General features: G+C 42.6%; 1 protein-coding gene across 1 annotated transcript in view; it reads left to right on the plus strand.

Moving 5' to 3' along the window:
* Nucleotides 1-22,035, plus strand: part of LOC134592085 (nectin-1-like) — a 57,803-nt gene that overhangs the window by 32,866 nt on the left and 2,902 nt on the right. Inside the window, exons 3-5 of the mRNA XM_063444532.1 lie at nucleotides 612-917; nucleotides 2,709-2,817; nucleotides 21,037-21,191. Coding sequence (XP_063300602.1) covers nucleotides 612-917; nucleotides 2,709-2,817; nucleotides 21,037-21,191 — 570 coding nt within the window. The remainder of the gene's footprint in view (nucleotides 1-611; nucleotides 918-2,708; nucleotides 2,818-21,036; nucleotides 21,192-22,035) is intronic.

Raw genomic sequence — 22,035 nt, forward strand, 5'->3', positions numbered from 1 at the left:
ATATTTTTTTTAGGATCTAATTTTATTTAGAAATTTACCAGTAGCTGCTGCATTTCCCACCCTAGTCTTATACTCGAGTCAATAAGTTTTCCCAGTTTTTTGGGATAAAATTAGGGGCCTCGGCTTATATTCGGGTCGGCTTATACTCGAGTATATACGGTAATTTTGCAGTTCTCTCTCTCTCTCTCTCTCTCTCTCTCTCTCTCTCTCTCTCTCTCTCTCTCTCTCTCTCTCTCTCTGGCTCTTATACCATCTATGATCCATGAGGTCCAATTGGTGTGATATACAAGTAAATATAAATCAATATGTTATAAAATTACAATTCCTTCATTCCTACATAAATATACACTCACATTTAAAACCCACCACTTCCCACTTTCTGAGGTCTAAATCTCACAAATATCCCTGGGTTTTGCCGCCACAGAGACTCTGCCCCCTGTGATGTTCCAACATGGTGATGTAGCGACAATTTTAGAGAAAGGTCACGCAGTTCTATGTTTGTGGGCTCTCACCGATCTAGGAAGGAAAAGAAAATGTATGTCTTACAAAGCAAAACATTTTTATTATTACTTACAGTACAGTCTTGCAAATAAATCTCTTATCTGTTTTAGTTTATCCAGAAATCCTCGTGGTACCTTCCATGAATCCAGTAACGGTTGGTGATTCTCCTCAGATGATGGGCTACTGTATTGCTATAGCAGCAAAACCTGCAGCAAATATTAAATGGTTCATAGAAGGTTTCTCCTATAACTCGGACAAAAATACAACACGCCATGAAAATCTGACTGTGACAACCGTGAGCTACTTAATAATTCAACCCAGTCTGGAACTCTACGGTCACAATGTTACCTGTGTGATCACTCAAGAGAACGTCCAAAGGCAGCAGGAGAGAATGTTCAACATACGTAACATCCATTGTGAGTATGGCATGCATTTCCCTTTCTAGTTGCAGAGCTAGAAATTACATTATAGTTTACATCTATTTTATGGAATCTATTCAGTATCTTAGTTAAAACATGTTGATTCTATGGGATTCATTCACTATGGTAACCGAGCCACAAATGAATGCTGTCCAGTTGTCACAATTTGTCTGTTTTAAGCCATTTGGCTATTCACAAAAGGCAAATTAAATTATTTCAAGTGAAATTTGCACTTCTATTGTCTGTTGAAAGCAGCAAAATCTCCAGCCAAAACTGCTATTCACAGACAGCTGAATTGCAATTGCATTCAATTGGTCGTTGTTCCATTTTCCCTGATACAAAAACCCACTTAACCCTAAATGAATATGCTTTCCTATGGAGTTTTGGACATCCTTGAACTCCGTGAAGCCGCAGGAAGTGGCTGTCTAGTAGATGTTTGCATCTACAGGGCTAAGGTGATAGGGACAGTGCACCCAGACCACTTCAATGAGATGACGTGGTTTGGGTGCCTATAGTGTCTCTTTAACACTGTATGTGACACTAAAAGACTAAGTTAGCTTAGACGAGGTTAATACTGTGTAAATGTTATATTCTAAAATGTGTCTGTGTTTTAGGTTGTGGCGTTAATTTGTTTGTAAGTTTAATTTAATTATTGTAGCCTGGCACTTTGAGTTAGTGCTGCCAAAACACTCTGGGGTGGGTGTCATTTTATTAAACTTGTAATTGCTATACGTTGTCATGTTTTATTCAATAGGTTTCCCTAAATAAATAGTGTAATTGAACTGAGTATAGCTGACCTCGATCATTTATCCAGTTCTCTATTTTGACCTTAAAGCAGCACTGTCAACCCCCCACACCTCCCCTCCCCTTGAAAAAAAGTGCATTTCATAAAGATAGAATCTTTGTGGATTTGGCAAAGTCGCCAGACTGTGACAGTGCCGCTTTAAACTTGAAATTCACTTTTAATTCTCATTTTAGTGAATAATCCTGTAAGACATGCCTGATGTTTGGGGAGAGATGCAATGTAGCTATTCAGCATTCCTTTTAGTGACTGTCTGAGAATTGTGGGAGAAGAAAAGGATCTAGCAGAAGAATTCTGGAGGATAATGCATAGAGCCCTTGCAGACAGAGATTTATGTAAAGGAACACTAAACATTTGGGATTCCCACACTATAGTCTGGGATTGCAGTGTGAAGACAGGGGTTCAAGGGAGAAAAAGTAAGGTAAAGTACTTTTTTACCTTTGGACAGCAAAGAGGGTAAGCAGGTGCTTCCTCTCCTTGCTGACCAAAGGTAAAAGTACTTTACCTTACTTTTTATCCCTTGAACCCCTGTCTTCACACTGCAATCCCTCATCCAAGGATGAGCTTATCAAGACTGATGATCTCAGTGTTTTCCCACAGGGGAAGGCTAGTGTGCTTGGCAGCAAAATGTTATGCTGCATCAGTCTGATGGTCTCAGGGGACGTGCCTCTAGTGACTGTCAGAGTGACTGCTACCCAGACCACTCTAGTGTTTTTATTAATTTATCTGTAGTCTCTATTTAGGAGGGTGTACGGTTGGCTTCACAATAATGTGCTGCTTAGATATGGTATATACTAAGTGTATATATATATATATTTTTTATATGTCATACTAATCATGTTCTTAAAAGTGGAAAATTATATGCAAGAGCATTTCTTTGACAAAGTTATGAGTGATCCAAATTATGAGTGATCCAAAGTAAATCATTGTAATATAGTCAATATAGTCTTATGTAATACAAGCAAGCTTTTTTTGTTTTGTGTTAGATGCTCCTTTGAATGTAAATATTAGAGTAATTCCGAGTGAGGAACAGATGTTGCAATTTTCCTGTGAGTACGATTCCAATCCTCCGGCTTCCAAATTTACCTGGAGATGGTAAGCAGCCATACTTTGTTACACACTCAGCTGTTGATGCACTGGTTATTTATGTTGATACATTTTAATTGAATTTTATTAAAGGTGATAATATTATCAGTTGTAATAAAAAGAAACAATCTCTCCCCGTCAACAAAACCGTACATCTAGATCATGGGTGTCCAAAGTTTTCGCTTCCACGGGCCACATTGAGTGAAGGGGAATTGTCTTGGACCACACATCAAATATATACTAAAACTTTAAAAGCCCTTTTCTTAGATTTGATATTTCTTTTATTTAGTGGATACTTCCTTATTTGTTATTCTTATGTAGGATTGCTATATTTAAGGATATTTACTAAAGACATACACATGTATGTACATATACACGTAAACACAGATATACACATAATCACATTATACACACACATAATTATAGACCTATGCACACATACACTCACAGACCAATACAGACACACACACATAATCACAGACCTATACACACATAATCTCACATAAGCACAGACACAAACACAATCACAGACCCACAATTGCAGACATACACAATCACAGACCTGTACACACAGTAACACACAGACACAATTACAGACACACACACACACAATCAATCACAGCAATAAACACACAGACATACACTCAATCACACACGTAATCACAGCCATACACAAACACAATCACAGACCCACACACATGCAATCACAGACAATCACATACACACATAGTTACTGGCATACACACACAGAAATCACATCCATACATACACATTTAGGAATTAAGAGATCCACCCAGCTTCCCTACCTTGCTCTGGAAGAGCTGGAGTGATCAGTGATTGCTGCTGTGATGGGATCACTGTGCTCGTCCTGCACAGGTCCCTCACGCACCCAGTTGAGATGCCAATGCCGGTATGACATTGTTTCCCATCTGCTGACTCACTGCAGGGTGCATGAAGGAGCTGTGCAGAAAGAGTGCAGTAAGTAATTGTCTCCCTACCTCGCAGCCCTGACGGCAAATGGACCCCATGCAGCCCATAGGCCGCGGGTTGGACAAACCTGATCTAGATTTTGTCAATAACATAAAGCACAGCAGTAGTAGTTTTCGAACAAATATACAAACCAAAAGTATGAAGAATGTAATAAATATTGATAAACCTATAAACTTGATCAGATTGCATTGTTGGGCACACCACTCAGCTAGCGAAGTTTCTTTAGCCTCCCCCCTCTCACTTACCCACCTACTAATCCAGGACAGACCAGTCCACTAATGACAAAAATAGGACTTCATTGTTTAGCAGCAGTAACTACTCATTGCAAGAGGACATAGTCTTAAATTAGAGGGACAAAGGTTTAAAAATAATATCAGGAAGTATTACTTTACTGAGAGGGTAGTGGATGCATGGAATAGCCTTCCAGCTGAAGTGGTAGAGGTTAACACAGTAAAAGGAGTTTAAGCATGCGTGGGATAGGCATAAGGCTATCCTAACTATAATATAAGGCCAGGGACTAATGAAAGTATTTAGAAAACTGGGCAGACTAGATGGGCCGAATCTGCCGTCACATTCTATGTTTCTATTCTTCCTGCCTTGGCTAACAGAGCAGGGCCGATATTGTGGGTACTGTGGGGTAGTGGTGAGCAACGGAATATGGTCTTATGGTGTAACTAAATCCCCATATTTGTTTGTTAAGATAGGCGAGTTTAGGTAGCCTTGTAACATTTAAAACTGTATATATATTCGGGGCCAATACAAACCATTGTGTGGAAATCTATTCACAAACCGGACTTTACATAGGACACAAGGCCATGCGTTTAGACTGGAAGAAAGAAGATTTCGTCTAAGGCAAAGGAAAGGTTTTTTTACTGTAAGAACAATCCGGATGTGGAATTCTCTGCCTGAAGAAGTGGTTTTATCAGAGTCCATACAGATGTTCAAACAGCTACTAGATGCATACTTGCAAAGACAGAATATTCAAGGATATAATCTTTCAATGTAGGGTAATAACTGCTTGATCCAAGGATAAATCTGACTGCCATTCTGGGGTCAAGAAGGATTTTTTTCTTGTTGCAAAATTGTGCTTCAAACTGGGGGGGGGGGGGGGGGGGGGGGGGGGAGGGTGCCTTCTTTTGGATCAACAACAAAAAACAAATGTGAGGAAGGCTGAACTTGGACGCAAGTCTCTTTTCAGCTATCTAACTATGTAACTATGTAACTATGTATTTTTGTTTTTGTGTGTGCACTGTTCCTTTAACTGTATTTTCTATAGATTTTGATCTTTACTGCAGCACCACTTCTTAGAAATGCATGTTCTGGGTGTGCCCCCAATTCCTTTTTTCCTTGACCTTTCTCCAGATTAGGGTCGTGAGGGTCTGCTAAGGTATCACCGCCATGCATACCCTTTTCCCATAATAATAGTCCGCCAATAATCCACAGGTTCCAATATCGCTGGTGTCGCATAATAACTCACACATGAGCCATGGCTTAATGGAAAACAGGCATTCAATTTATACAGTACATAAACTCCTCCTCTGAGCCAAAGAGATAATTGAGTCAGAGAAAATACAAAACTGAATTATCTTCTGGTCAGAAAAAATGACACCCCAAATCACCCCCAAAAAACTGCAGGGAGAGTTGACCGGTCTGCCATGAGGTTGAAGCCGAGAAACAGTTCCATGATAAATGTAGCAAGAGCCGGTCTCCGTTCGTGCGGTTTTGTACGAAAAACCACAGAAGATAAAGTCAAGCTGGTTTGTGGAGAATGCTCCCTGTGTTCGGTATTCTGGAACTCCCGAACACCGTTCGTCAGAGTGGTTGGGAAGAAGAACGTAGAGGGGGATCCGTAAAGACCGGTGTTCGTGTGAGTGCCTTGCCGAAAACAGTTCCAGGCACTCGACGACCAAGTCCCACAGGCAGCGTTCGGGAGACAAGATGGCCGCCATCCATTGTTCCAACCAAATGTATTCGTAGGCACGAAATGGCGGCCACCCAGGAGCATTCAATTAACCTGCGGTTTTCGTACAAGATACACAACGTTCTAATTAGTCTCTGGGGTGGTCTCAGTTCGGGAACCGAACAAAATGACGAATGAACTGGAACAGAATAATAAGTGAACGTAAATAGCTGAACAGTGTTGTGGCATCCCTTCACACTGCCCCCCCTTTTACTCCCTGCTCTGGCAGGCACAGGACCTTTTTCGGTTTCATTAGGGACTGTCCGGGCACTCCAGTACTAGTCAAGGTAGCAAATCGGTCTTGATAGGAAGTCCATCAGCGTTCCTGTTTTGTTTGCCAGGTCGGTGTGTATGGTGAAGTCGTAAGGCTGTAGGGCAATGCTCCACCGCAGAAGATGAGCATTATCTCCAGCGACCCGGTTGAACCAAACTAGGGGGTTGTGGTCTGTGATCAGCGTTAAAGCGCGGACATACAGATACGGGCTCAGTTTCTTTAGAGCCCATACTGGGGCCAAGCACTCTTTCTCAATGGCCGCGTAACTGAACTCCCGAAGTAGTAGTTTCTGGCTCAAATAGGCCACTGGGTGCTCTCCGTTGTCTTCTCCGATTTGACTTAGAACTGCCCCAAGTCCAAACATGGAAGTGTCTGCATGGATCATAAAGCGTTTGTAAGGATCTGTCGCAGCTAAAACAGGTGCATTAACAAGCGCTTGCTTTAGAGCTTGGAAAGCCACCTCACACTCTCGGGACCACAGGACCTGTCGGGGTAACTTCTTCTTAGTCAAGTCAGCCAGGGGTTTGGCCATGGCGCTATAGTCTGGTACAAAGCGCCTATAGTAGCCGGCTGTCCCTCAGAAGGCCATGACTTGCGTCTTAGTATGGGGAGTGGGCCAATTAGCAACGGCCTCAATCTTGGCAGGCTCCGGCCCTTGCTTACCACATCCTACATGGCGGCCCAGATATCGTACTTCCGCTATACCAATGTGACACTTGCCAGGCTTTAAAGTTAAGCCGGCTCCCCTAATTCTGTCCAGCACGGTCCCTATGTGTTCTAGGTGAGCCTCCCAGGTGTCGCTATAAATAGCAATGTCGTCCAGGTATGCACATGCATAGTCCTGGAGACCATCTAGAAGGCGGTCCACCATCCATTGGAAGGTGGCTGGGGCGTTCTTCATCCCGAACGACATAACCTGAAACTGGTATAGGCCGAACGGGGTGATGAAGACCGACTTGGGGATGGCTACATGGGATACATGGGAACCCCACAAAAGTCACATCCCTGGATAACAATATATATACAATATATAAAACAATACAATATATAAAAAAAAAAAAAATCAGCCAGATCCGTTCGGTAGTTCGCGAACAGCACCACAGGGAGAGTTGACAGGTCTGCCACGAGGTTGAAGCCGAGAAATAGTTCCATAAAAAATCTAGCAAGAGCCGGTCTCCATTCGTGGGGTTTTGTACGAAAACCACAGAAGATAAAGTCAAGCTGGTTCGTGGAGAATGCTCCCTTTGTTCGGTATTCTGGAACTCCCGAACGTCGTTCGTCTGAGTGGTTGAGAAGAAGAATGTAGAGGGGATCTGTAAAGACAGGTGTTCGTGCGAGTGCCTTGCCAAAAACAGTTCCAGGCACTCGACGACCAAGTCCCGCAGGCAGCATTCGGGAGACAAGAGGGCCGTCATCCATTGTTCCAACCACGTTTATTCGTAGGCAGTGCCGGCCTTAGGGCTTTAGGCGCCCTGTGCGAAAAATCTTCGCGCCCCTTCCTGGTCATAAAAAGTTTAGAATAGTGCAAATTTGCAACTTTCCCAGGGAAAGCACTGGATTGGCTAAAGTTGGCAAAGAGGTGGGGCCAAACGCAGTTTTGGCCAATCTGTACCTCCTCATAGAGATGCATTGACTCAATGCATCTCTATTAGAAAATGTCAGTGTCTCCATGCAGAGCATGGAGACACTAAACGGCAGTGCTGCCTACTGTGCAGCACTGCCCTAGGAAGCACCTCCAGTGGCCACTTGGAGGTGTCCCTAGGGGGCAATGTAAATGGCAGTGTTTGCATGAAAATGCCTGAAGTAAATGATTATACTCACCAGAACAACTACATTAAAGCTGTAGTTGTGCTGCTGACTATAGTGTCCCATTAAAGGAACTGGCCGTTTATTGTTTCTAACAATTTAGTAGATGTACCCCCAAAGGAAAATATGTGCATGCATTTATTTGTGCATGTTTTCTTTGTGGATGTGTGAAATCTGTTTGCAATAGCTGCAGATCTAGATTGATTTACCCTGCTTTGGGACACTTCCCAAAGCAGGGCAATGTAGGTGCTGGTGCTAGTTTGTAGGTTCTTGTTCAAAACACCTTAGACTTGCAATATGTAGTTCTTTTGTAAAAGCAGACATGTGCATTGAGCATCTGCCCATTAAAAAAAAAAAAAAAAAAAAAACACACTACATTAACCTGGACATTCACTGACAGTATGCACACTCTCTGATACACATTGACTTGAGTCCTTCACATACAAGAATATTGCACAAACTACCCCATATTAGGCTTCTCCCTCTTCCATAAACTTCACCTCTCTCCCTCTACCAAACCTCTTTTTTTTCTCTCCCACACTCCTAGAAAGGTTTATCCTTCTAACCCCACTTGTCCATTTTTCTATCTTACTCCACCTCCTGTCCCTTTGGTCTTACCATGCTGTGCCTGTCTGTCTGTCCCTGCCTTCACTGCAGACTTCTCCCTGCTTCCCACACTGCTTGTTCTGTGTGAGGAGGGGGCGGGGCTAAGGTGTCACACTGAGTACAGGGAGTGGAAGTGCTGCTCGGTCAGCATTGAATGAGTGAGTGTGGGTCCCTGCTGCCTGCCTGCTTACCATGCAGTAAGTACTGCTTAGTTCAATTCTGTGGGCTGGCTGGCGAGATCTGATCTCCCCAGCCAGCCCATGAAAGCTGCAGACATTGAATTGTGTCGGCTGCCAGGGCGCCCCTGTTGCCATGGCGCCCTGTGCGACCGCACACCCCTAAGGCCGGCCCTGTTCGTAGGCACGAAATGGCGGCCACCCAGGAGCATTTAATTAATCTGCGGTTTTCGTACAACACAACGTTCCAAGTTCTAATTAGTCTCTGGGGTGGTCTTGGTTCAGGAACCGAACAAAATGACGAACGAACTGGAACAGGATAATAAAAGTGAATGTAAATAGCCGAACAGTGATGGGGCATCCCTTCACAGGTGTCTCTTATGTCTTGCAAGTTAAGGTTAATAAGATCACAATCACAAATATTTACCTCTCTCCCCTAATTGTTTGCTCAACTAAGTTGGTCTGTGGTAAAGTTGCATCTCAGAGGGACTACAATTTTGTTTATATTAAGCAGGGGCGTACCGTGGGATTGGTGAGACCGGCACCCGCCGGGTGCGCAGGACGAGGTTGATAACACAAAATTATTATTAGCATTATTGGGAAAGCATTGCATATGGAGCTTTGCCATTTCATTTGTACGAGTTCTCCTTGTAGTGATTTCATATAGTGCGAAGGGCTTTGCGTGACTGCAGGAAACCTCAGGAACTTTCAATTCCTTTTTATAATTTTTTTTTTATGGAACATGGAGGATTAGGAAACAAAATATAATGATAGATATGTTTCTTTAGTTTCCCTTTACAGGGTGGAGAACCTATATAGGAGTCATGCTATGTGGAACAGCACCTTTAAAAATGTAAAATGAGTTCCATCAAGTTTTTATATTTCTTCAGAATGTGATACAGCATGTTTAGCCAAAATCTCATTTGTGTACTATGCTCACTATGAAATTGCATACAATAGAAAATGATTGAAACTGATCTAAACAAGAAAAAATAAATAATGAAAATGTTTACTTTTTAATGACTGGGGGTTGGCGGGGGGCGCCGATACAGCTCCTCACCAAGGGTGCTAAAGACCATAGGTACGCCTCTGATTTTAATACAGAGGATGAATGAAAGACATAGTATAATTATGAATGTACTTTAATGCCTTTCTGTAGTGCTAGCTATGATAGGAAATGTATTATTAACAGGGCCGGCCTTAGGCCTTTGGGTGCCCTGTGCGAGAAATCTTCACAGCGCCCCCCTTCCCGTCTCCCCCGCCCCACTCCTTCCCCCCTCCCCCTTCCCCCACACACACAAACACCTGCAGGCAGTCACACACAGACAGCCACACACACGCAGACAGTCACACACACACACGCAGACAGTCACACACACGCAGACAGTCACACACACGCAGACAGTCAGACACACAGACAGTCACACACGCAGTCACACACACGCAGACAGTCAGACACACAGACAGTCACACGCGCAGTCACACACAGGCAGACAGTCAGACACACACACACAGACATTCACACACACACACACAGACACACAGGCAGACAGTCAAACACACAGACACACAAACACTCACACAAGCAGACAATCACATAGTTACCTCTGTTCCTTGTGGAGGCAGACAGGCAGTGCAGCTCCTGGATTCTGGTTGTTAGGGGAAGCAGGGACTCCTTCCTGCTTCCCCTGCAGCAGTTAGACGGCATTTTAGCTCCACCCCCGGCACACGGTAAGCCCCGCCCCGGCACACGCTAAGCCCCGCCACAAATTATTTTTTTTTTTTTATTTTTTTTTTTTTATCCCGGCCATGTGTGAGCTGTGCGGCCGCAGGGCGCCCCCTGCTCCATGGCGCCCTGTGTGGCCGCACAGCTCGCACACCCTTAAGGCCGGCCCTGATTATGAATTTTTCATTCATAGTGCAGCCTGTTATATCCATGACCTAGATGGGCGCAGACCCTTACCACTGGTCCTCTCAAACCATTCTCTCTTGGACTCCTTGTAACAGTTCTCAAGTCTCAGATTTTAAATCATTCTGATATCAACCTGCTGTTATTCTGGAAGTCAAAGCCATTGAGACTGAAATTAGGACAGCTGTGTCTTAGAGAGCTTCAACTGATTAACTCTCTGAGACAGTGCAAAATAGGAAACAGTTACAAAACAGTACAAACAGTGCAAATCTAGCTCACCATAATCATTTCCTGGAAATTCCCTGGTTAGCTGCAGTACCTGGGGCTGGGCCTTGCTGCCAAAATGCTGAAAAATATTGTTGTGAAGTAATCAGGGGACTGGCCCTTTAATATTACTCTGGGCTGTGCCCAAGTCATTTCCTTAGTTTCCCTTCAACCTGCTGGGAGGAAGCGAGGTCAGATCACTTCCTCCCAACTAACAGGGCTCTGCGTGGGGAGAAAGAGAATAAGCACACACGGAGGAGGAGGAGAAGAAGGAGGCACACATGGAGGAGGGGAGGGACGGAGGAAGTCCGTTGCCTCAGACTCCAAATAGCCTCAGTCAGCCTGGACACCAGGCTAAAATATGTAACTTGATACCTATATGTGTGTGTGTGTGTGTACCTTGGTCTGAGCATACAGGTTGTGCATACCAGGCTGTGTGTGTATCAGTATTTATGTGTACCTTTATGTCTGTATATGTGTACCTGTGTGTCAGTCTTTATGTGTATTTGTGTCAGTGTGAATGTATTCTTGTGTCTGTGTACTTGTCTGTCTGTGTATGTGTACCTGTTTGTCAGTGTATATGTGCACCTGTCTGTCAGTGTGTATGTGTACCTAAGTGTATTTGACAGTGTGTCTGTGTACTTGTGTGTCTGTGTTTCAGTGTGTGTATGTGTATCTGTGTCTGTGTGTGTATGTGCACCTGTGTGTCAGCGTATGTGCACCTGTGTGTATCTGTATTTGTGTGTCAGTGTGTATGTATGTATACGTACGTGTATCTGTATGTATTTATGTATGTGTATCTGTGTGTATCTGTGTGTCAAAGATTGTGCTTATGTGTGTTAATGTGTATGTATACTTGTTTAAGTATGCATGTGCACACTTTCCAGCAATCAAATACAACATGCAAACAGAAACATCACATACAAACACACCCCTAAATTCAAACCTCAAAATTATATACAAACACACCCTTCACTCAAACACTGAATACTACACACAAATGTACATCCGCATTTAAAAGACAACACTAAATCCAAACACACCCCTGCAGGTAAATGCAAACATTACATACAAACACATCCCTGTATTAAAATGCTAAAGTGATATACAAAACACCAACTCTATGCGAAAAAGCACACCTGCCTTTAAAAGCCAACACTACTTACAAACACACAACCCTGCTTTCCAATGGTAACAGTACATACATCGCTACATGCACATACATGCAGTCAGGGTCCAGGGGCCCCAAGCATATGCTTGCCCAGGGTCCAATCAATAATAAAGACGGCCCTACTTGTCGGAAGTGATACTCCTGTTGCCAAAAAATTCTTAATGGTCACTATTTTTTGTTCTGGTTTCATTTAATTCACTCTAAGAAAAATATTTTGCAGCATAATTCCGCCTCCTTAGATATAGATAGATATATATATATATATGCATAAATATATATATATTAAGAAACTGATCTCAAAGGTTTCTGATATTTTATATATGCTGGGGAGAGGATGGCTAGAAAGTTGGAGGAGGCTTTAAACTATGAGTGGGGGGAGGGTCAAAGAAGGATAAATGTGGCAGAACATATAAAAATAATATTGAATTAAGCTAATTCAAGGAGGGTAAGGAGGAGTGATAATATTTGCAGACAGAACTAGAAGGTTTTAAATAGTTTAAATAAAGTTCAAGAGGCAAATGGTGACTTTGAATGAGGACTTGCTAATAATAACAAAGTAGTTAATCAGAAAATGTACATTCAGATTACTTTGGTTTTCAAGTACATTCTGGGGGTGTTACCTTAGCCCAACATTCAGGGATTGTTACTATTACCCAAATTAATGGAACTCATTTTATCTACCTCGGAAGGGCTAAATCAACCTGCCGCGATTTAAAACTGCAACCCAATGGTCGAACAGGTTCTACTGATGATGCATTAACCCACCGAGCTATCTTCAGGTAATTAAGGACCAGTATGACAGAATTGGTACTACTGACACTTGGTGGATGGACACTTGATTAGACTAGTAATTGAAATGGATATACATAATTTAGGAAGGATAGAAAATGAGTCTTTATTTTAAACCTAATTTGAAGCCAAGTGTTAAAGAAATTGTATGTGATGATACAGGTGAGGGTGTGGAAGCCTTATGGGTTGAAATATGCATAGGAGGAAGCAGGTTACATCCATTTTTAGTAGGAATATGTTACAAGCCTCACAACTCCCACATTAAAGGGAACTGTAGGCACTTGCCTTGGCCTGCGCTCCCTCGCCTTGATGACATCAGTGAGGTCTAACCCCCGCTCCTCCCCAGTCCTCTGGCACTCCTCCAGTGATCACTGATTTGCCCTGCTTGAACTGAGTGACATCAGGTCACTCCATTCCTATACCACCTAGTCAGCAGTACCAGCATTGCATGCATGGGCTGTGGTTGCCATGGGTGGAGAGCAGAGGCACCTCCTATGAGAAGTCTCCTCTGCTCTCCCTGTCAATCAATTATTTGGCAGTGAGTGTCTGCCGAGGAATTGGGAGAAAAATGTGTTAATCATTGCAGATTTGAATTGTCCTGTAGAGTATTGCATATTCTATTCACACATTCATGTTAGATATAGGCAGGGGCGTAATAGCCGCGAGGCAAACAAGGCATTTGCCTTGGGCGGCATTTTTCAGGGGGCGGCAAAAAAAGCCGCCCCCAAATGCCCAGGGCAAATGCCTTGTTAGCCTTGCGGCTAACAAGGCATGCTGGGCGGCCGGCGGGCTGCTGGGAAGTGCGGGTAGGTGGGCGGGCGGCGAGGGAGCACTTCCTCTGAGCGGTCTGCTCAGCTCCCTCGCGCGCCGCAGAGTGAGGCTGGGAGCCGGAATATGACGTCATATTCCGGCTCCGCCTCCCAGCATCACTCTGCGGCGCGCGAGGGAGCTGAGCAGACCGCTCAGAGGAAGTGCTCCCTCGCCGGCCGCCCACCTACCCGCACTGTCCAGCAGCCACTGGACCACCAGGGAGACAGATATCCCCCCCCCCCCCCCAGCATTCCCAAAGGTAAGGAGGCTGGGGGGGTTACATTTAAAAGAAAAAAATGTATTAAATATATGAGTGATTGAGTGTACTTGTATGTCTGTGTATGTCTGTTAGTGTGTGTGTGTCTGTGTGTGTGTGTGTGTCTGTTAGTGTGTGTGTGTGTATGTCTGTAAGTGTGTGTCTGTTAGTGTGTGTATGTCTGTAAGTGTGTGTGTGTGTATGTCTGTTAGTGTGTCTGTCTGTGTGTGTTAGTGTGTGAGTCTGTGTGTGTGTCTGTTAGTGTGTGTGTGTATGTCAGTGTGTGTGTGTATGTCAGTGTGTGTGTTAGTGTGTGTGTATGTCTGTAAGTGTGTGTCTGTTAGTGTGTGTGTATGTCTGTAAGTGTGTGTGTGTGTGTATGTCTGTTAGTGTGTCTGTGTGTGTCTGTTAGTGTGTGTTTCTGTTACCTAGTGTATGCGTATTTGTCAGTGAATGTGTGTGTGTGTATTTAGAAGGCGGGACGGGGGAAGGGTTGGGTGGGGGTGGCGCGGGTGGGGGAGGGTTGGGTGTGGGTGGCGTGGGCGGGAGGGGGGCGCCTGAGTTTTGTCCTGCCTAGGGCAGCACAAAACCAGGATACACCACTGACTGTACATGTCATGTTTTCCCTCTTTGTCACTCCTCTGATCATTTATCCTTGACATGCATACCTTGCTAACTTACTTAAACTAAACAAGAAATCTAAACTGTTGAAGCCTTGCTTCTACAAAAACAAAAATGTGCCTGAGTAGCGAATGTCACAACTTGTATTGTAAACTAAACATCAATTTACCTTGATGTCGCTGTTGTGGTGCACCAAGGCTGTTTGTTAATTTTGTGCACAACAAAAATAAAGAATTAAAATTTTTATTTTTTTTAATCCCTTGAACTATTAAAGCGTCTCTGTTACCCCTCACTGCCACTCCTCCCTACCGCCCCCAAATGCCCAGGGCAAATGCCTTGTTAGCCTTGCGGCTAACAAGGCATGCTGGGCGGCCGGCGGGCTGCTGGGAAGTGCGGGTAGGTGGGCGGGCGGCGAGGGAGCACTTCCTCTGAGCGGTCTGCTCAGCTCCCTCGTGCGCCGCAGAGTGAGGCTGGGAGCCGGAATATGACGTCATATTCCGGCTCCGCCTCCCAGCATCACTCTGCGGCACGCGAGGGAGCTGAGCAGACCGCTCAGAGGAAGTGCTCCCTCGCCGGCCGCCCACCTACCCGCACTGCCCAGCAGCCACTGGACCACCAGGGAGACAGATACCCCCTCCCCCCCCAGCATTCCCAAAGGTAAGGAGGCTGGGGGGGTTAAATTTAAAAAAAAATGTATTAAATATGTGAGTGATTGAGTGTGTTTGTATGTCTGTGTATGTCTGTTAGTGTGTGTGTGTGTGTCTGTGTGTGTGTGTCTGTTAGTGTGTGTGTGTGTATGTCTGTAAGTGTGTGTCTGTTAGTGTGTGTATGTCTGTAAGTGTGTGTGTGTGTATGTCTGTTAGTGTGTCTGTGTGTGTGTGTGTGTGTTAGTGTGTGGGTCTGTGTGTGTATCAGTGTGTGTGTGTTTGTATGTCAGTGTGTATGTCTGTAAGTGTGTGTCTGTTAGTGTGTGCATGTCTGTTAGTGTGTGTGTATGTCTGTAAGTGTGTGTGTGTGTATGTCTGTTAGTGTGTCTGTGTGTGTGTCTGTTAGTGTGTGGGTCTGTGTGTGTGTCTGTTAGTGTGTGTGTGTTTGTGTGTGTGTGTTAGTGTGTGTGTATGTCTGTTAGTGTGTCTGTGTGTGTGTCTGTTAGTGTGTGTGTGTGTATGTCAGTGTGTGTGTGTTAGTGTGTGTGTATGTCTGTTAGTGTGTGGGTCTGTGTGTGTGTGTATGTCAGTGTGTGTGTATGTCAGTGTGTGTGTATGTCTGTTAGTGTGTGTATGTCTGTTAGTGTGTCTGTGTGTGTGTGTGTGTCTGTTAGTGTGTGTGTGTATGTCTGTATATGTGTGTCTGTTAGTGTGTGTGTGTGTGTTAGTGTGTGTGTGTATGTCAGTGTGTGTGTGTGTGTGTTAGTGTGTGTGTCTGTAAGTGTGTGTGTATGTTAGTGTGTTTGTCTGTTAGACTGTGTGTGTGTCTGTTAGACTGTGTGTGTGTCTGTTAGTATGAGTGTGTGTGTGTATCTGCTAGTGAGTGTGTGTGTCTGTTAGTGAGTGTGTCTGTTAGTGTGTGTGTGTGTTTCTGTTACCTAGTGTATGCGTATTTGTCAGTGAATGTGTGTGTGTGTATTTAGAAGGCGGGACGGGGGAAGGGTTGGGTGGGGGTGGCGCGGGTGGGGGAGGGTTGGGTGTGGGTGGCGTGGGCGGGAGGGGGGCGCCTGAGTTTTGTCCTGCCTAGGGCAGCACAAAACCAGGATACACCACTGGATATAGGTGTCTGGATTTTACCATCTCCTGTAACATTCTTTGTTATTTTATTATATATTAATAATTGTAAACCGAATAAACAAACAGAAAACATGATTCGTACTGATATTTGTAACTGACACACAGAAGAATTATAATATCTATTGTTATTACCATCACGGCAAACCACCAAAACAATAAAAAGAAGAAAGAAGACAAATATATATTACAAGAAGTCATTTTTCTACATATCCAGACATTGATTCTGCCAGAGGTACTAATAGTACAGTTAAGTGAAACCAATTTTTTAACCTGATAAACAACACTTTTTTGTGTTTCAATTAGTAGAAGCACTAACTAGAATAGATGCTTGTCTGGATATTGTCATAACTAATACTGTTGACCACATTTTCAAACATTTAAGTTAGGAAGAACGTGGGAATTAGTGGCCATAATATGGTGTCAATTGAGATTAGCGCAAAAAAAAACTATTTATATGGGCATTACAAATATTCGTAATTTTAAAAAGGCCAATTTCAATACAACAAGGTCATCTTTAATTGACTGGAAGGAATTATCCACTGGCAAAAGCACAGAGGATAGAATTATGCAAAAGTACATTTCTCAATACATACAATTGGTAAACATATATAAAATACACAAATTAAAACCAATGTGGTTTAGTACAAGTGTCAATCAAATGATAAAAGATAAGAAAAAGGCATTCAAACATTTTTAATCAGCAGTGTCAATAGCATTTTATAACAAATATAAGTATGCCAGTAGGGCTTGCAAAGGGGCAATTAAATGTTCCTGAAGTTGAAAATGAAAAGCTCATAGCCAAAGAGAACAAAACCCACCCCCAAAAGTTAAATTTTGTTAATGCCAAAAAGGTCAGCGTGCAAGTGTTGGTCCATTGGAATTTCTGATGTTACTTTTAGAATCTAAGTGAGTAACAAGGACTTTTGTTAATTTTTCCTTTTCATTGTTGTCTTTATTTATAAATAATTTGTTTGTCATCTGTATTTTATATGCACTGTGACTATTGTTTGTTCATAATCAATATTCCTTTGTTTTGTTCTGCCTTTGTCTGGTACAATAATGTTACCTGATTAGACCAATTTATTAGTATTTTGAAATTACATAGATAGGGTGCTAAATTGTTGTAGCGGAGCTCCCTGTACCCCAGCTGGGTACCTCCTCCAAGGACCGCTTCCTATCTTGAACCAGGGAAAACTTCAGCGCTTCTGCCCCAGTCGCCGTGGCTTGACTGGGGTCCTCCTGGACGACAGAGTCCTGGGAGCTCTAGTCCTTACAAGGACTTTCCCCAACGAATTCTCCATGAGCTGGAACAAGGTGCTGAAAAGTGATTATCCCTTTCTCCTCCCTGTAACTAGACGACACATAGTTCTGGGAGTACAACTGATTTTAATGAGCCTTTTATTGCACAGCAAGGGGTCTCCATTGTATTCAACACAAGGAATCTCTGGGCCTGGGAGATAATTGCGTTAAAGACTGGTAAGCTAATTATCTCCCAGGAACAGAGAGGCAAACACAAAATATAAAAACATAAAAGTACCCCAAAACATAAAATAACTAGACATATTGTACATCCCCAAATAGCCCTGATCTGAGCGCCCAAGTTCTCCAAATAGTACTCAGATCCATGTAGGGGAAATGCCACCATGTGGAAATTCTGACCAGCCACACACGTGGTCAAAGTGGTTCAAAACCCTGGACCAAGTTGTCCTGGAACTGCACAGTCACCTCATGCCGAAAACAGTTCAATAACATTCGCGGCTAAGTCCCGCTGAGGGGGCCGGGAATCCACGAAGTCCTCATGACGAAATTAGTTCCATAGCGGTCGTTACTAAATACCGCTGAGTTGGTTTAGTTCATGCGAACGGCCGCCAGGGAGCTAGCGTTCGGTTCCATTTGAATGAAGGGAAGGTGCCTGTGGCGAAACCAACTTCGCCACTGTGAACTGGAGAAGCCTGGTTGCCCGCCTGCTGCCTTTGGACTATGGACCAGACTTTATGGGAATGTGATACCCCAGATAGCTATACCATGGAGCCTATTCATATAATGAAAGACTATGGGAAAGACTTTAGCTCCATGGCAATTGTACTGTGTGAATAGGATCTGCGCGCTATTCGGTAGTTTTGTGCGCTCAGATCCCAGCTATCTGGGGATATGTGAAATGTCTGTGTTATGGTTAAAAAGTAACTTTCTGTATTTTAAAGTGTTTTATGTCTTTCTGTAACCATGTGGTTAATGGAGTCTGTCTCTGTGCTGGAGATAATTAGATTACTTCTCCAGTACTAACTTTTGAACCCCTGGTCTGATCCATGCCATTTTTTAATATGTTGTTCCCCTGAATGGATTGATTGTGGATATGTATTTTTATGTGAATGTGATGTATGGTTTTAGAGTTAGGAAAGTTGTGTAAAAGTATATTTTAAACTGTATGCATAATGGGATTATGTGTCACACTAAGGGGAGGGGATGTGTGGGAGGTAACATCTATGTCATTGGTTCTTTTATGCCTCCCCTTGGGTGTGGCCTGTATGTGTGAGTTGGAAATAAAAGCCAGGCTGGATGAGCCAGTCCTCAGTTCCTGTTTAACCCTCAAAATGAAGTGTCGTCTCGTTCTTGGGGGGAATTGGATTGTAAGCTGACTGCCAGGAGTGTAAGCGGATTGTATGCTTTTCTTGTTCAGCTGTTCCAGTTCGGAGTGTTATCTTGTATCCAGTTCGGGAGTTTGGTGTTCTGCAGTAGCTGTGCCTGTCTCTCAAAAAGGGGATTATCGCCTAAACGGAGTTTATTCCCTTTTATGCTGAAACGGTCCGTTACAGTGCCGAACCAGGGGCACCCAGGGAAAGCTGCTAAAGGCGGCTGGGCCGGGTAACTCCAAAACGGTGTCGCTGACCTGGACCATAGTTGGTTAGCAGGAGGCCAGCTTCCACACTTCTCCAGGAGTCTGTGGCAAACGTACGCGGGAAGGAGCGTCTATTATATATATTGCATTATTATTAAATTATAAATGCTGGATTTTTACATAAAATTTGATATTACGTTTGCAATGTGCATCATTTGATTGTAATTCAATGCGTTTTGACTGATCTTTTTTTAACATTTACACTTCTTGTGTTGCCCTCGAAGTGCTTGTTTTTTAATGGGGACTGATTTTAGAATGTGTGTAAAATCAGTGTGTTCAATTTGTTTTGTATGTTTGCTTATATTTTCTATTTAGTTTGTGTTCACTGTTTTGTATTATATGTGTATATTGTCACATTAACCCCTTAAACATGTTATGACTTTACATTTGTGCTAGTTTTGAAATTTAAACTGATGGCTAAATGGACATTCTAAGGGTATATATTTCTCCCTTGAAAAAGGCATTTGGTTATGCCGAAAAAATTGGGGTGGAATATTCTGCATTTGTTTTACTTTCTGGTAGGCATTTTGATTGTGTTATTTGCTGCTGTGAATTTGTAAAAGCCTTGTAACTGCTTTGTATGATTTCTTTGGTGTTTTTTGTATAATAAACTATTGTGATTTTAGTATACATTTCTTGGTGTGCATCGTAATCATTTTGCGGTGTTTATATTGGCAGTACTTCAGAGTTCTAAATTGGGAGTACACCCTTTCATACATTGATATTATATGGTTAGTGTACTCTCTCTTTTTAGTTTGTAACTTTGGGTTAAGTCATTCAAATTATGATGTTGCGTAATATACAGTTTTACTGATATTTTGAAGTGTGGGGGCCATAATCACAGGGCTGAGTGGGACATATCATTAAACCAGAATAAGTTGAACACATATAAACATAAAAAGCCGACACAATAAATACGGATATTTTTCTTCCCCAATTAGCAGCTCTCCATCTAACGTTTCTCTCTCAGCGTGAATTGCCAAACATAAAGCAATATTTGCAGTAAAAACAGCACACATTTTGAAAAGTGTGCTAGTAGCTAGTAATAAATGTGATATGTGTACATAAAAAAACAATACTTATGTAAACAGTGTAGACTTAAATGGTACAAAAATACACGAAGAATACTCTACAATGAATAAAATCCAATCAAAAATGTATTTACCCCCAAGGCATTAATAAGTACACAATATTAAAGCATATAACGACAAGACTACAAATAAAATAGACAGCATTATTTAATTTCTGAAAATCACATATTATAATGCTGGCCCCTCCAATTTTCTCCAATATGCTGTGCGTTTAATGCAGGGGTAGAAACATTGTGATTAGATTTGTATTTATCGCAGTGCATTAGGTATTTGTTGGACATTTGGGATTGACGATTCTCACCTATATAAACCTATACATCTATTCAAACTACTAATGGATTGCACACGATTTGTGCTGCACATTGGGCGACTTGGCATGAGGTAAGGTTCTGCTTAGATTTATATTAAAAAAGCCAACCATATAGTGCAGAAGGTCCCTTTAGTACCCAGAACACTTACTCAATACAGAGTACCTAGATCTTGTGTACATGGAGATGATGAAAAACCATAAGTGGCTTCAGACATCACCAACATAAGAGGTGAAGTAAATATGGAAAGTACATAAAAGCAATAAGAAAAAAAATAAAAAAAAATTTCACATCTTACTTTGAGAAAAATATGCTTTCAGTGTAGACAGAAATAGGTAGATGACCTGGTAAGAAATCAGTGCTGTGATGGTGGCAGTTCCACACTTGGCTCCAAGTTCTGGGGACACCCCTCCAGAGATAGTTCAAGTGTGAATGGTTCAACTTAGACATATTTTTATGGCTTTAATGAGCTGAGAATGATTCCTCTCCCCCCCCCCCATTTCTTTTTTCTTTTCAGGAACAGTAACTCAGAATCTGGCTCACAATATATTTCAGAAAACAGTAATCAGCTGACTATACCCAACGACAATGTCTCTAGTGGTTTGTGTGTATGCGAAGTTGAAAATCCAGTTGGCAGCAAATCAGGAAGTATCTACATCTATACTAAAAAAGGTAACATTCGTGCAATTAAATTATGATATATAGAAAAAGGAGTGAAGCAGTGTAGTGGAATGAACGTTTAGGTGATAACTCAAAACCATGTAAAGATGGTAAAAAAAAAAAAAAGCTGTAGTAATACTTAATGGTCAGTAGATGGCCCCAGGTCAACACATCTCACAGCACATATAGAAAAGAAATGCATATATACATATAATAGTGCAGACTGCCTTAGAGAAGTAATGCTTTTAACATATTGTGTTGATATACCAAGATTCCCACAAAATTACCCAAATAGTTAGGTTAAGGAAATCAGGTTCAAGCCAAATAGTGAAAAAGCTCAGTTGCATTTAAATAAAGTGCAAACAAATGTATTAGTTAAAAACTTAGTGGTGATAAAAGGTAAACACACTGTCTGTCTCTTACAAGAGAATGTGGGGAGTAGGCTCGGCATACACCGTTACTCAATGCCAAGCTTTGTCAAAGTAACTCAGGTGGTAATGCTGGAGACGCAGGCTCTAGATGGTTAAAGTGTCCAAGATGCAGTGATCCAGTTTCAGTACAGCACGAACGGCATGAGAGTGATTTCCTCAGAGGTTCTGCAGTCTCCGCCCCCACAAATGACGTCAACGTGTTTCTCCGGTCTGCCCGGCTTCCTCAGAACGTGATGCTGTCGCCGCCATCTTCAAGCAGGGTATTTAAAAGTCTGGAGCAGTGTAATTCTAATTGCTGATAGGTGAAGCAATCAGACCCCATTTGCATACTTCCATGCGATCGTAATAAATCTTAGGCAGCAATACAGTCCTCATTTAAGAGTATATATTATACACTTATAACGCAGCCAATTTATATTTAAAGA

Source organism: Pelobates fuscus, chromosome 1 (assembly GCF_036172605.1).
Source record: "Pelobates fuscus isolate aPelFus1 chromosome 1, aPelFus1.pri, whole genome shotgun sequence".
NCBI classification, from domain to species: Eukaryota; Metazoa; Chordata; class Amphibia; order Anura; family Pelobatidae; genus Pelobates; species Pelobates fuscus.